The sequence below is a fragment of the Alexandromys fortis genome, unplaced genomic scaffold, assembly GCF_014885135.2.
Source record: "Alexandromys fortis isolate MF-2015 unplaced genomic scaffold, M_Fortis_MF-2015_v1.1 scaffold_12, whole genome shotgun sequence".
NCBI lineage: Eukaryota > Metazoa > Chordata > Mammalia > Rodentia > Cricetidae > Alexandromys > Alexandromys fortis.
Genome location: NW_026067937.1, coordinates 5,826,598 through 5,841,147, shown reverse-complemented (window position 1 = coordinate 5,841,147; position 14,550 = coordinate 5,826,598). Strand labels below are relative to the sequence as shown.

The 14,550-nt window shown below is 38.2% G+C and overlaps 1 protein-coding gene across 3 annotated transcripts in view; it reads right to left on the bottom strand.

Moving 5' to 3' along the window:
* Positions 1 to 14,550, bottom strand: part of Caprin1 (cell cycle associated protein 1) — a 34,646-nt gene continuing 20,096 nt past the window's right edge. For all 3 annotated transcript variants that reach the window (XM_050146943.1, XM_050146942.1, XM_050146944.1), the window contains 12 exons: positions 14,293 to 14,345; positions 14,123 to 14,209; positions 12,961 to 13,116; positions 12,768 to 12,876; positions 10,343 to 10,404; positions 9,260 to 9,370; positions 8,989 to 9,138; positions 8,266 to 8,416; positions 4,590 to 4,784; positions 3,761 to 3,861; positions 3,367 to 3,430; positions 1 to 1,843 (listed from right to left, as the gene is read on the bottom strand). In XM_050146943.1, the coding sequence (XP_050002900.1) occupies positions 1,779 to 1,843; positions 3,367 to 3,430; positions 3,761 to 3,861; positions 4,590 to 4,784; positions 8,266 to 8,416; positions 8,989 to 9,138; positions 9,260 to 9,370; positions 10,343 to 10,404; positions 12,768 to 12,876; positions 12,961 to 13,116; positions 14,123 to 14,209; positions 14,293 to 14,345 (1,304 nt within the window). In that variant the 3' untranslated portion in view covers positions 1 to 1,778. The remainder of the gene's footprint in view (positions 1,844 to 3,366; positions 3,431 to 3,760; positions 3,862 to 4,589; positions 4,785 to 8,265; positions 8,417 to 8,988; positions 9,139 to 9,259; positions 9,371 to 10,342; positions 10,405 to 12,767; positions 12,877 to 12,960; positions 13,117 to 14,122; positions 14,210 to 14,292; positions 14,346 to 14,550) is intronic.

Here is a 14,550-nt window from a genome sequence, read left to right as displayed (position 1 = left end):
AAAAGTCGAGAGCTCATTTTATTTATTTTAAAATAAACATTGAAGCTTCCCCATTATCCACCACCCTACAAAACTTTTGAATGTGGAATGTTCAACAGCCTAACCATTTTTAGTAGGCAACAAAACCAGCAAAAACTCCAGTTGTCTAATGATGAATGTGTGAGAATAATTTTGTTTTGTTTTTGAGTAGCTAATTGTCTGCCTGGGGTAAAAAATGTTTGCTAAAGGCTAAAAGTACATTTTAATTTCTGCACAGAAAGTAACATTAACTTAGTAGCCTTTGCCTAACACGAGGAATGAACTCTCCACGAAGTAAAGTGGTGCGGGACAACAGCAGCTTAAGTTCATAGGCTCACAGAACTAGTGCTCAAACTGCCAGCACAGAATCCAACACTGCTGAACGTCGTCTCCATCCAACTGTACACTCTCCTTGTGCATCTAAGGCAAAGAACCAACACTTTGAACATAAAAGTCTCCACAAGAAAAGGAGAATTCAATTAGGTTTAAATTAGACAAAAGTGACAACTCTTTCAGAACCAGCTGCTGGATATAACCACAATGTCTGTGACACTGACAGTGCTTGGGGTGAATCACTTCAGCTCTAGCTGTTGGACACCAGTGTTTCAAGATACAACTTTTAGAAACATGTTTTATTTGTTTTGCTTATATCATCAGAACTGAAACTACTGTCTTGTCATTTCCCTAAAATAGGGAAATTGATCTAAAACACATACTGGTGCTTTTCAAAAGATAGCAATTTTAAAAGGGTGGTAGCAGCAGGCATTTCATCTTTTTCTTTTAAGAACTTTCAGGCTGCGGGAAAAACATGTGACCGTAAGTGTTATGATTATCCATCCATTAGAGATTTTCATCAGTACCTATACCAATTTAGGTAACAATACAGCAAGATCCAAGGATTAGTGATGACAATCCACATTATCATGAGGAATGACAAGCAGTACCCATCCTCATGTAAGTCACTGTTTCCGAGAAACTGTTAAGTGTTCAAAAGGTATCTAAATAGTTCACATTGAGTACAGAAGCAACTCATCCAGATCATACCCCGTATTTGTTGCATATTTTTCCAGAAGAGCCACTCTAAGCCTAATTTGCATTTTGGCTTTGTCCTATACCATATCCACTACTGAAAAGTAATTTACATGTGTTTTTTAATCACAGTCGTTTGGCCAGATGACTAGTGCTGCGGCAAGGCTGGTAGACAGCCTCACTTGTGTGATTAAGGACCCAAGCATAATTTGGTATGCTTCTAATCAGTCGGTGCTCCAATTTAACGGGACAAGCTGTGAAATGTAGTTGCTTTGCCAAACCACACTCCCTCCTTTCATCTTCCTTTCAAGGAAAATGCTTTAACTTTGTCGATTACCACTGACTAATTCTAGGGCTAATTGTAGATTTTATCCAGTATCAAAAAGTCAAACTTGCTTTTTTTTCCCCCAAGCCACTTCAAATAACTGTGGAGATATTATCACCCCGGAAGAATATATTGTTTTACTCCTAAGCAAGGGTGAGAAATCTGAGTATTATGTGCAAGGCTCAAGATGACGCTTAGGACAGAACATGCAGAGTAAAAAATTGTTTCCTTCCATATCCAGGTAATATAAAGCTGACAATTGTAGTCCTGTCTTTATGGGATGAACAGTCCCTTTACAATCAGTTTCCTGAAAGGGAGAACAAATAGATAATAACTCTTCTGGTAACATATTATGGTACACTGGCCAGTGTGTTTTTGGCGATTAAACATAATCCTGTGAATCACATTAATTCACTTGCTGAGTGTTCATTTGCGGCATCCCTCTGTTGGGTCTTGGGGGCCCTCCACGACCTAGAAGACAAAAATGGCATTTGATTTTTCTTTCAAGTATTATTTGTTTTGCCTTCAAGCAGACTTTCATCTGAAGTCAAGAAGCATTTGGGCAGCTTGTCAGCACATTATTAGGCTTAAGAGGCCAATTCTTCAGCGTTCAAGTTTCACCTGTCCTGGGAGTTGTCATTCGCAAATTTGCTCATGTTCTCTAGCTAAAAGAAGAGTAGAGCTAATGGAGTATTCCACCAGTACTCATTCATTCATTCATTCAACAAGTATTTATTGAGTGCCTACTATGTGCCAGGCACTGTCATGAGGCGTTGGGAATAGATACAGCAGTGAAGACAGACAAGGTACCTGCTCTCGTGGAGCTTACATTCTAATGTACACGCTAGCTTACATTTCAATAGTGAGGAACATCATACTATCAAAATTAATAAAAGCACCAGAATGAAAACAGACCTTTTTACCTAAACTGTTAAAAAGAAACTACATAACATTCAAAATTGTATATTGACTTATAACAGGTAAAGTAACTTTTTACATGCTGTTAAAACAGATATTTTATCTATCAGTTAAATCAACTTTCATAGAATATGCTACAAGGTGGGATAGAACAGAACCCACATTCACATGCAAATACCTTTGATACTGCAAGTCAGTATTTCCCAGGTGACCTGTTAACTTTTTGAAAAGCACTTCCTCAATGGTCAATTGCCACTAGCATTCAAATTAAAGTACTTTATAATTCTTCCTTAATATACATTTTATACATGTCATGGCCAGCCAATAACTGTTAGAAACCTAATTCTTTAACCTCCTTTAACCAGAGAACCATTTAGAACTTCAGATTACATGAAATGCTGTCTGTAATTAATTGTTCGACAGATTAACTTCCTGCCTACGTGAGAAATTATTTCCATTACTTGAAAGACAACTGAAACAAAATAAACTTCTAATGTTTAACTCCAAAGTAATTAAGTTGCTAAGAATTTGGGAATTCTATTTAACATTACAAATACATTTGATAGTTAGATTATTGATCCTAAAAGTAATCAAATTACAATTAGTCTGTCGCTTCTAAATGGTTCTCTAGATATACCTGTGGCTTATCTGGCCATTAAAGGGTTTTTGGGTCTAAAATATAATATGCATGTTTCAAAAATCAAAGAGGGTAATAAATTTATATAAATGTTCAATCTCGTTCCAAAAATGTCTTACAAAAAGTTTCAGTAAGTACTTCCTAAAAACATTTAGCAGGTTTTAAGACCTGAAAAATAAATTTCCAGTTGGAAAACACTTTTCTGAGGCAGAGAAAATGTTCTGATTTTCAAGACAATAACAGGGAAAGTCACTCAAAAATTAAAATTTGGATTCAAAATGAAATTTTAGAAACAGAGCATTTCATTTAATCTTTAGCAACACGTCTGGAAAAGATGTGCACTCCTAACATGTAACCTACATGCAGACTATGAACAGTTCTTCCAAGGCCAGAACAGAAGCTCCACATAAGAGCTAGGATCACCACCACAAAATATTACCTCGTGGGGCTCCCCGTGGTCCACTCTGCCCAGAGCCTCGCTTGAAATTCTGCTGATATCCATCCTAAAAGACAAGTTAGTTAGTACTGAAAAGAAAAAGTAATTTTACATGCCTATATTTACTCTTATAGCTCAACACTAGCAGAATACATAACTCCTTCTAGACAGTGTATTACCACTAAGTTTTTCTATTCTTACTATGCTTACATTAAACTTAATATTTTTATATGTTCTGTTTTGAAACCACTTTTAGAAAACTAAGTTAAGTGGTTATAGATGAATGTAAAACAAAACAAAAAAGCCAAAGCCATCATTTTTATAGAAAAGTATGTTGGACACCCCAAAATTAACCCCTGATCACTTAGTGACTGAGATCCACCCTGTGTTTACATACCCGCTGGTAGCCAGAGTAGTCCCGGGGAGCACTGAACTGAGATTGTGTGTAACCACTGTTTGGAGTGTTCGAGAACGAAGGGCGGTAACCATCATATCCTCCTAAAATTTAGGACAATGAAACAATTTATTTTTCCTTACAAGGACTCTGCTTCCTTTAAAGGAAGGGTAATAAAAATAAGCCACACTAGTTAATTAAACTAATCTTCAATTCTCTGTCTTGATCCAATCTGTTTATCAATATCTAAGCACCACCTGCTTTAGATGGTACTTTCTATCCACCTAGGAATGAACACACATACACATACTCATACACATCCCTAAACAAACTGCTAACTCAGACTAAACTATAAACACAATCCTATGTAACAACTCACTATTTTCTCTCCCAAGTTTATGATTTTAAAAACTGTTAACCGGGCAGTAGTGGTGCATGCCTAATTAATCCTAGCACCTGGGAGGTGGATCTCTGAGTTCGAAGCCAGTCTGGTCTACAGAGCTAGTTCCAGGATATGCCCCACATTTATAGAAAAACCCTGCCTCAAAAAACCAAATAAATAAAATGGGAAAAAAAAAAAACCTGTCAAAATAAACCAGGCATGATTATACATGCCTTTAATCCCAGCACTCAAAAGTCAGAGGCAGGAGGATCTGAAGTTTGAAGCCACGCACATACAACACACACTTCAAATATTTAAATTACACATTAAGGGACTAAAATAGACAGCTAATTCTTTTCTAAAAATTATGAGACAAATCTCTACTTATTTTACAAATGAGAAAAGTCTTGAAACTGCAAAAAGTAATCAGAAGTTGATTTACTTGTTTACCTCTAAATCCATTGGCAGGGCCCCTGTACCCATTCATTAAGCCTCTGGCACCACGAGATCCTCCTCGGGATACTCCACGACTGTTGTAGTAAGGCTGACTGCTGCGTGGAAACCCAGAGTTCTGCTGGGGGGGCTGCTGGTGGTTGCCAGGCACTTGATGGGGCTGGTCCTGGGAAGCATGGTAAGTGCCAACCACTGTTAAAGGTAAACGGACATACATGAACTGAGTTCACTAGTGTTCTTTCTCCCACGTCTTGTGAATTATACAAAATCTTCTACACCTCATTCTTAAAGGTCGATTATTTGAATAAATTTGCCTATTAATAAGAAATGAAGTTCCGATTTCTCCCTACCCAACCTGTAAGATGACGCTATAGGGTCATTTTCCTAATGTAATTCTAGATTTTTGAAAGCACAGCTTACAATACCATTCTTCCACACATACAACTAAAAAAGACTCTTACCAACACCTTCTAAAAGTTACTGGCCTTTTAGCAAAATTAGACTCCATTTAATTCACAAAATTAATGATGAAATAGTGTATATCATTGCTTTTCATTATAAGGCTCCTTAGTTATGTAATTTTCTTATAGTTTCTTAATTCCTAGACACTTACTGAAACATACTAACCATATTCATAGCTAAATGGCTACATAGAAAAATGTCATCAATTTTCTATCTGAAACATTAGAGGCTTTCAACGTACACCCTTTGGCGCCTATCTAAAATAACAAATACAGCCATCTTAGAAGACATCTAAATGGTACTCACACTGGCATTCAACCTATCGGAAGGGATGGTTCTAAAAACGCTCACATTACTTTGCAACCACCTACCCACTCACCCCTTTCCCAACCCCCCTTCATAATGAGCAGAGTTAAAAGAAAATACCAACATTAGATACCAATACACATTATTTATTATTCCAGTGTTTATAACTCAAAGGAAAAGAAAAGAATTTCTATGTACCTTTGGAAGATGAGGAAAATAAGAGAACCAAATGCTGTTCCCACACTAGGTATAAAGACCAGTACCCGAAACAGCAATTCCTAGAAATTTAACCCATGTATTCACTCACCCACCCACCCCGAGGAATCCAGACAGGGCCTTTTCTTTACCATGGAAAGAAAGGCAGAAAGTGCCTATGCAGAGAAAAATAAATACTCATGGCATCTTTCCAGCTACTTAACTGAACTATATATTATTAATGATAGACGTTTTCTGTACAGATAGATTATCTTTGATTATATTCAACGTAAAAATTTCAAGCAAATGCCAGGTTCAAATTACATTATATTAAAGAAAAGGTTCATTAATATGCATATAAATAACAGTAAAAATAAATGATTTTTCAAACATTTTGGCTGTTGTCTTTAGACAAGTCTCACTATATAGCCTAGGCTGGCCTTGAACTCTTCTGCCTCAGCTTCTCAAAGTCTAGATTAAAACAAGTATGTACCATCAAACCTACCATCAATCCTCATGTTTGAAAGAGTTTCTCTGTTTAACAACAGTCCTGGCTGTCCTGGAACTCTCTGTAGACCAGGCTGGACTTGAACTCATAGATCTGCCTGCCTATGACACCCAGAGTGCTGAGTAAAGGAATGTGCCTCCACCATCCGGCTTATCATTAAGAATTTCGTTGTCATTCTGGAGATGGCTCTGCAATTAAGAGCACTGGCTGCTCTTCCAGGGGACCTGATTCAATTGTCAGCACCCATATAGAGCCCCCACCCACCCACCCATATAGAGGCTCACAACCATCTGTGACTCCAATTCCTAAGAATCCAAAACCCTATTCTGGCCTCCTCCAGTAAACATGGTGAACAGACATGCAAGCAAAACACCCAGACACAGTAAAACAATATTCTGCTATACTCATAGATTGGTGCCTAGCCCAATTGTCAGAGTCTTCACCCAGCAACTGATGGAAACAGATGCAGAGACCTACAGTCAAAGGCTAGGAGGAGCTCAGGGAAATCAGGTAAAAGGGGGGAAAAAAGGATTGTAGGAGACAGTAGGGTCAAGAAAATCTACAGAATCAACTAACCTGGGCATACAGAGACTTTAACCACCAACCAGGAAGACTGCACAGGCCCAACCTTGATGCTCTGGGTAGGTGTGGAGGGGTGTGTGTGAGGGTGTGTGTGTGTGTGTGTGTGTGTCAACTGTGTAACTTCATCTTCTTGTGGGACTCCTAACAGTGAGAATAGGAGATATCTCTGATTCTGTTGTCTGCTTTTGTAACCTATTCTTCCTACCGGGATTGCCCTATTTAACCTTAATAGAAGAGGATGTGCCTAGTCTCGGTACAACTTAATACACTATGGCTGGTTGACATCATGGCTGACTTGCCCCTATCTGAGAAAAAGAGGAGTAGATGAGGAGTTGGTGTGGAGTGATTGGGAGTAGAAGAGGGAAGGGAAACATTGGTTGGCCTACAGAAACAAAGAAATAAAAAAACTTAATAGGTATATAAATCGAATACCTAATGCTAATAAATCATAATTTTTTTGAGAAAGTATTTCACTCTACATGTAGCCCTGGCTAGCCAGAAGCTAGCAGTCCAGGCTAGCCTCAAACTCAAGAGATCTTCCTGCCTCTGCCTACTGAATACTGGGATTAAGGCATGTGTTGCCATGCCAGGAAATAAACACGAGAGAGAGAGACAGACACACACACACACACACACACAGAGAGAGAGAGAGAGAGAGAGAGAGAGAGAGAGAGAACAAGAACACAAAACAGTCTTTTTCAGTGTAGCAGAATTCCTATTTATTTAAAATGTAGCATAGAAAGGAAAAGCCAAGCCAGGCATGGTGGCACATGCCTTTCTACCCAGAATTCAGAGACATGCTTATCTGTATACTGCAGGCTAGTCTGTTCGACAGCAAACTCCAGGCAAAGGCAAACCCTGTCTTAAAAGAAACAAAGATTCTTTCCTGGGTACTTTTTTCATGGAGAAACAAATTGAAAGTTGATTTTATTCTAATTAATACCAGGCCTAAAACATACCAGGAAATTTTCCATACACAAGGGGTTTAAATTACCAGCACACAGTCTTGTCCACTTAGAAGCTTTACTACTCAATTAAAAGATGGAGAATTATATTTGAAATGACAGTGATGAAGGAAAGAAAGTGCTCATGGGGTAACATTTGCATACAAAACTGAAAGAAGTCAGAAACCAAGAAGAACAAAGGAACGAAGAGATCACTATAGTGACTAGAGTTAATAAAATCCTATCATAGGGCTGGTGGGATAGCTCGGTGAATAAAGTGTCTGCCCTGCAAGTAAGCCTGTGGCCGACACTGAAATGCAAGTAGAGAACTGGCTCCAAAGTTGTCCTCTTGTGCGGAACGTGTGCACGTCAACAAATTAAAGTGCTACTTTTAAACAAGATTTTAAACGTATATGTAGATTAACCCTTTCATCTTATCAAAAAAATAGAAGACTGAGAACTCATCCTAGGTTGGCTGGTGGTGGTGTGCGCCTTTAATCCCGGGAGGCAGGGGAAGACAGATCTGTGATTTCCAAGCCAGCCTGGCCTACAAAAAGAGTTCCAGGACAGCCTGAGCTGTCAGAGAGAAACCCTGTGTTGGGGGAGGAGGGGGAGGATGACAACGGACAGGCACTGACAACAACAAAACCATAAAAAGTCACCCTAGCCTTCTTACCTGTTTGCAGTTGATCTTGTTGAAGCTCTGTTTGCTCCACTTGGTGCGGCTGACTGGGAAAACTCTGATTGTAACTAGCCTGGTACTGATTCTGTTGTTTCAAGGTTTCTGGTTCATTAACAGGAGGAACTGGGGCATTCATATTGAACACCTGTAGCAAATCAAATAAAAAAATTGTGATTAATACTTCAGGAATTCCACTGACACTAATCCAACCCTATTTCAGATTATAGTACTTTTTCTAGTAATTATATAATTTAAAAATAATTACTGATGAATCAGTGAAGCATAACATCTAAATTCTACTTTCAAACATTCCAGTAAAATAAAGAGCAGAGATGCCAACAGTTACACATCTAGGTTCTAAGTCCACAAACACTATACAACACTCCTTTGTTTAGATTTAAAGAGTTAGTATATGCGTTTATGTGTATGAACTGCACATGTGAAGGCTAGAGGACAACTTTCATAAGTTAGATTTCTTATTCTCCCATTTGAGTTCCAGGGATCTTACCTACTGATTCACCTCTCTGGCCTGTTTGTTTTGTTTAAACTTGATCTTTTAACCTTTGGAGGAAAGCTAAAAATTTTACATATGAGTGACTCATAAGTAAAACTCATCCCTGAGAAGTCTAGCTGTGGTCAGTAAACATAACACAGATACAAGATTCAGCTCTATTTACCTTGACTCATAGTACACACTAAACAGTGTTAACTGCTCACCGTTTGCATGGATTGGAATGGAGCCGCATTTACATTTATTCCACTGCTATGCAAAGGTTTACTTGTCCCAGTCTGGAACACTTGAGGCTGAGAAGCAGCAGGAAGGGATGGTGATGCTGTAGTCTGGTCTGTATTTAAAGATATTGCTGCCTAAACACAAAGTGAAGAAACTACTTTAATGGTAAACTAACACAAGATAGGACCCAAAAGAATCATCACTGCATTTGTAGTTTAAGTGCCATGCCAGGTCATGCTTGATAACAGAACTTACCTGAATCTGATCCATTGGCTCCTTTTGTGCCCGCTGCTCTGTAGCATGCGAAGGTTGGTACAAAGGTTGAGACGCTGTATACCCCTCACTTGTGGATGAAACCAAAGGAACCTATACAAAAATAACAATCTCAAACCTTACAAAATTCATCTTTAAAAAAACTATACTAGCTCTAATACAGATTCAAATTAAGATATGTCTGTTAAGAGAAAGAGAATTTCTCTGTATTTTGAGACTATAGACTGTATGGCTGGATAGGTAACACACCTTTAATCCCAGTACTGGGGGAGGCAGAGGCAAAGAAATCTCCTTGACTTCAAGTTCTACATAGCAAGGTCAATCAGGGCTACATATTGTGACTGTTTCAAATGAATTAAACGCGCAACAATTGCAAACTATAATAATATTTAAATCTTAAAGTCTAAATTAGTTAAAGTAGTTAACTGGTAGTGGTTTAGTTTGTTCTGGATTTTTGTTTTGTTTTGCTCAAGACAGAAACACTTTCTCTGCATAGTCCTGGCTGTCTTATACTCACTCTATAGACCAGGCTAGCCTCAAGCTCAGAGATCCACCTGACTCTTCATCCTGAGTGCTGGAATTAAAGGTGTGTGCCACCATAACCTCACAACTGTTTTCAAGACATTTCCCTTTAATATGTTATTACAGGGCTGGAGAGATGGCTCAGTGGTTAAGAGCACTGACTTCTTCCAGAGGACCTGAGTTCAATTCCCAGCAACCACATGGTGGCTCACAACCATCTGTAATGAGATCTGGCGCCTTCTTCTGGCCTGCAGACGGCAGAATGTTGTATACATAATAAATAAAATCTTTTAAAAAATAAAAAAAATGCTATTACATATGCAATTATCAATGTAAAATAACTTTTAAGACAAGGTCCTAATGTGTGAAGTATGAAAAAATTTTAAAGCCACCAAAACAAAAATAAGCATGGAAATAAATTCTAATAACTACCTATAGCCAATCAATTTTAACAGAAACTTGAAAAGTGATCAAGTGCATCCCAGACTAAGAACGAGTCCTCATTAAAAAAGAACATAAATGAAACTACCCATCCATTCTTACCTGTGTGGCTTCTGCTTGTACAGGAACTTGATTTGGTTGGGCAAGTCTAGATTCAGAATGAACTGCAAATTTAAGAGCATTGTTACATAAAATAAATTTCTTAAGAGAAAATCCAATTTTTAAAAATTTATCTACATTATATATAGTGCTAAGGGTAAATTTCTATAACCAAATGATTAAAGAATTTTCAAAATAAATTGCAAAGTACAACTAAGATTTCAGCTTTCAAATTAGCACTAAGCAGAGATTACAGATTACAGTCTTGTAGTTGTATCTATTTTGTGCTTTGGGTAAAGATGCCAGTAAGAAAAGTATCAGTAGAAGGTAGACTGTAACAAATAGTAAATAACCAGTCCACCTCTGAAAGTAGCGTTACCATTCCTAATTCTCACAGCCAGGTGGCCTGTCTGGTCCTGGAGAGATGGCTCAGCAGGTAAAGCACTGCTGCCCTTCCAAAGAACTGGAGTTCGGCTTCCAGCATCCACAAGTTGCTCATAACCGCCTGTAACTCCAATTGCAGAGGATCCAACACCCTCTTCTGACCTCTGCAGGCACCCAAATACACTGGCATACATACACACACAAATAAAAACAATGTTAATTTTTAAAGTAGCACAAGAAAGTAGTATTACTTATATTCAAGACTTTGACAAGGGCTGACAAGAAGGTTCAATAGATTAAGAAACACTTAGGTAGTAGCAGCACACGCCTTTAACCCCAGCACTCAGGAGGAGGCTGGTGGACCTCTGTAAGTTCAAGACCAGCTTTGTCTACAAAGAGAGCTCCAGAACCAGCTCCAAAGCTACAGAGAAACCCTGTCTCAAAAAACATAAACAAAGAAACAAATAGAAAAGAAACACTGTTGTCCTCCCTTACAACCTGAGTTCTTATCTTTAGAACTCTCATGGTAGAATGAAAACAGTCTGTCTCCAAGTTCTCCTCTGACCTCAATATGCTCAATAGCATTGTGCGCGTGTGCACACAGATACACACAATTAATAAAACCAAACAATATAAGACTTTAGGCTACATTTTTAGCAAAGTTAATATCCTAAGATCAACTTTATGTTTCTATAGGAGATTAAAAAAAAAAAAAAACATAATACAGCCAGGCACAATGAAACAAATCTTTAGTCCCAGCACTTGGGAGGCAGAAGCAAATGTATCTTAAGTTTGAGGCCAGGTTGGTGTAGACAGTGAGCTTCAGCCAGGGTTACATAATAAGACCCTGTCTCAAAAACAAACAAACAAACAAAAAAACAAAAAAAAAAAACAAAAACAAACCACATGGGCTTTTTAATAAAGCACACACACAGTGTTCACCTTTATTAGATAGTCTCCACTTCCTCCTGCTTCTTTCCCAACCATAGCTAAACAGATCATCAAAAGAACGGGCCATTGCATAGGTTTTAGAATGCACCACCAAACATCAGTGGAAGAGTGTATGATAACCTTACAGGTATATAAATACTACATGCCTTCTTTGACACAATACCAGTGAGAATTTCTGAACTCCTTACTCTGGTGGAACTCAGAAAAATGGACATTAAAAAAAAAACAGGGTTGGGCTGTAGAGCTGTTGTTGCTGCAGGGTACACAATTTCAATCACAGCACCCACTTGATGGCTCACAATTACTCCAGTCCCAAGGGATGCATGTGGAACAAAACATACATGCATACAAAACATGTAAAATAAATCTAATAATAAAAACAGCTGCTCTTCATGTTGGCATTAACTCTTCTACTTCTTGATTCAGACATGACATAAGCTCCCTTTCATGTACAGAAATCCTAATTATATTTCAAAAGTTAACTATTTGTTACTAAGCAACCTTCTGACACTAAAGAATATGCCAGGTGTGGTGGCACACACCTATGACTGGAGTACTTGAGGAGTAGAGGCAGGCAGTTCCCAGTGAATATAACGCCAACCTGGTCTACATAGTGGGTTCTAGGAAAGTTGCAGCTATATGAGACCCTAGCTCAAAAATACATACATGCATACATATACATATATGTGTGTTACTCAATACAATGCAGACTCTATGGGCGTTACTTCAGTCAATGATGCATACTGAATGTCTTCTTCTCTTCCTTTCATGCTCATGAATCCCCTCCAAGGCTGTATAATCAGAAATTTTCCCTCAAGAACTCTGAAATCAGTACTAGGTCTCAAATTTATTTCCTCTCTTTTAAAAAAAAAAAATCATTGAAGGCCTAGGGATAATTAAAAGACAGACTTTGGAGGCTGTTAAGATGGTTCATATGTCCCGCCAAGTCTGATGACCTGAATTTGTTCCTGAAGAACCAACAGCTGGGACTCCTGAAAGTTGTTCACCACACGTGCAAACACTTGCATACATGTGCACACACAGAGGCATATGTTCTCTAAAATTGAACTATTTTTAAATCATCATTACTAACCCGGAGGGCAAACAAGCTGAGGCATTTCCATGTTTTGGGTAGGGTTCATAGGTTGTGCTGAAACTATGGCAGGATCAAGCGTCTGATTTTCAAAATCCAACATCGAATCCTACAAGTCAGAATATAATTGAATTACGTCAAACAATATACATTTAAAGTTACTGTTAACAGTGCTTTACTAAAATACACTTACCTGTATGAAATTATAGGGCCCCTGCATTTGGGCCATTAGATCTTGAACCCGTTGCCGTCTCACAAGTGGATCTGACTGAGCCACTGGAGTCAAAGAGTGGGGTTCTGGTACTGACGGAGATGCAGCCTGAGGCTGCTGCTGGAGTGAGTTTACCACCTAAAATAGGAGAGGAAAAGAGACTCCAGCATCTTCACAGCTGTTTCCCAAACACTAAATACACCATCTAGACTGTCATGAGGAAAACAAGCTTTACCCAATAAAAGGTGGGAGCAGACAGATGGCTGGATAAAAGCATTCCCAGTCAAACCTGAGGACAGGACTTCAATTCCCCAGAACACACAGGGTGGAAGGAAGCAACTGCAAACTGTTCTCTACCACCAACATGCACCTCATGGTCCAAACCAACACTTAAATAGTATTATTAAGTTTACAGAGAGCTTTCTTTCAGAGAACCTTTTTTATCCTCCATCCCCCCAAAAAGAGGTTCCTCAAAAAGAAAACAACGCATAAACATTTTGGATTAATATAGTGCTTCCAGTTTTCTTGACTTAATAATTAGCATGTAGTATTTTAGTTCACTACCTTTCAATCTATTTTATTTTCATTTTAAACTATAGAGGAATATGAAGGGGACTAATGAAAACATTTAAAGGACTTATATCAGAGACTACCTCAAGAAACAACAGAAATCCATAAAGTCTAGTAATAAACAGCTTTTAAGTAAAGTCAAAGACGACAGCAACACACATTTTTTTGCGAGGTGGGAGCCCAAATTTTGCACATGGTATCAAAGAAACAAATAAGGAGGCTAGAGATACAGTTTGGCACTTAAGTGTACTGACTCTCTTCCAGTGGACAAGATTCGATTTCCAGAACCCACACGGTGGTTGACAACCATCTGTAACCCCAGTTCAAGGTTATCTGGTGCCCACTTCTGGCTTTTGAATGGCATTGGGCACACATGGTATACAAACATACATTCTTGCAAAACATTCCTCTATATTAAAAATAAAGGTTAAAAACAAGATAAAGCAAAACCATGTACTTTGACAGATTAAATGTGCCAATAATACAAAAAAAACTAGAAACCTAATTTATTCTCAAGATAGGTAAAAACTGCTAACATCAAGTGACATTAACTTTACAATACAAAAACCCTTACCTCAACTGTCTCAACTGCCCACTCATCTACTTGCTCCTTCTCACTACTGGTGAACTGTGTTTCTGCCATGAATTGTCTATTGACATACTGAAAAGAAAAATCAATATTTAGGATATCTGTTTTAAAGACAGAAGGATAAAAAGCAGTATTAAATTAAAAAAAAATTATACCTCTGTTGATTCAACCTCACTTTGCTCCGTGTATTCTTCTGTTGGCTCAGGTTCTAGAGTTAAAAAGGAAATCAAGCAGAAGAAACTTCTATAAGTCAGTGAAACTGGTGGAAACCTGTTATATACTTATCTCAATCTACAGGAGGTACAAGGAGCCAAGGGGAACCACATATATTTAGGTGATAACGTATTAGGCTTGTCTATTGCAACAAATATACCTCTACTGCTGTAGTAAAGAAATTATGCAAATGCAGGAGA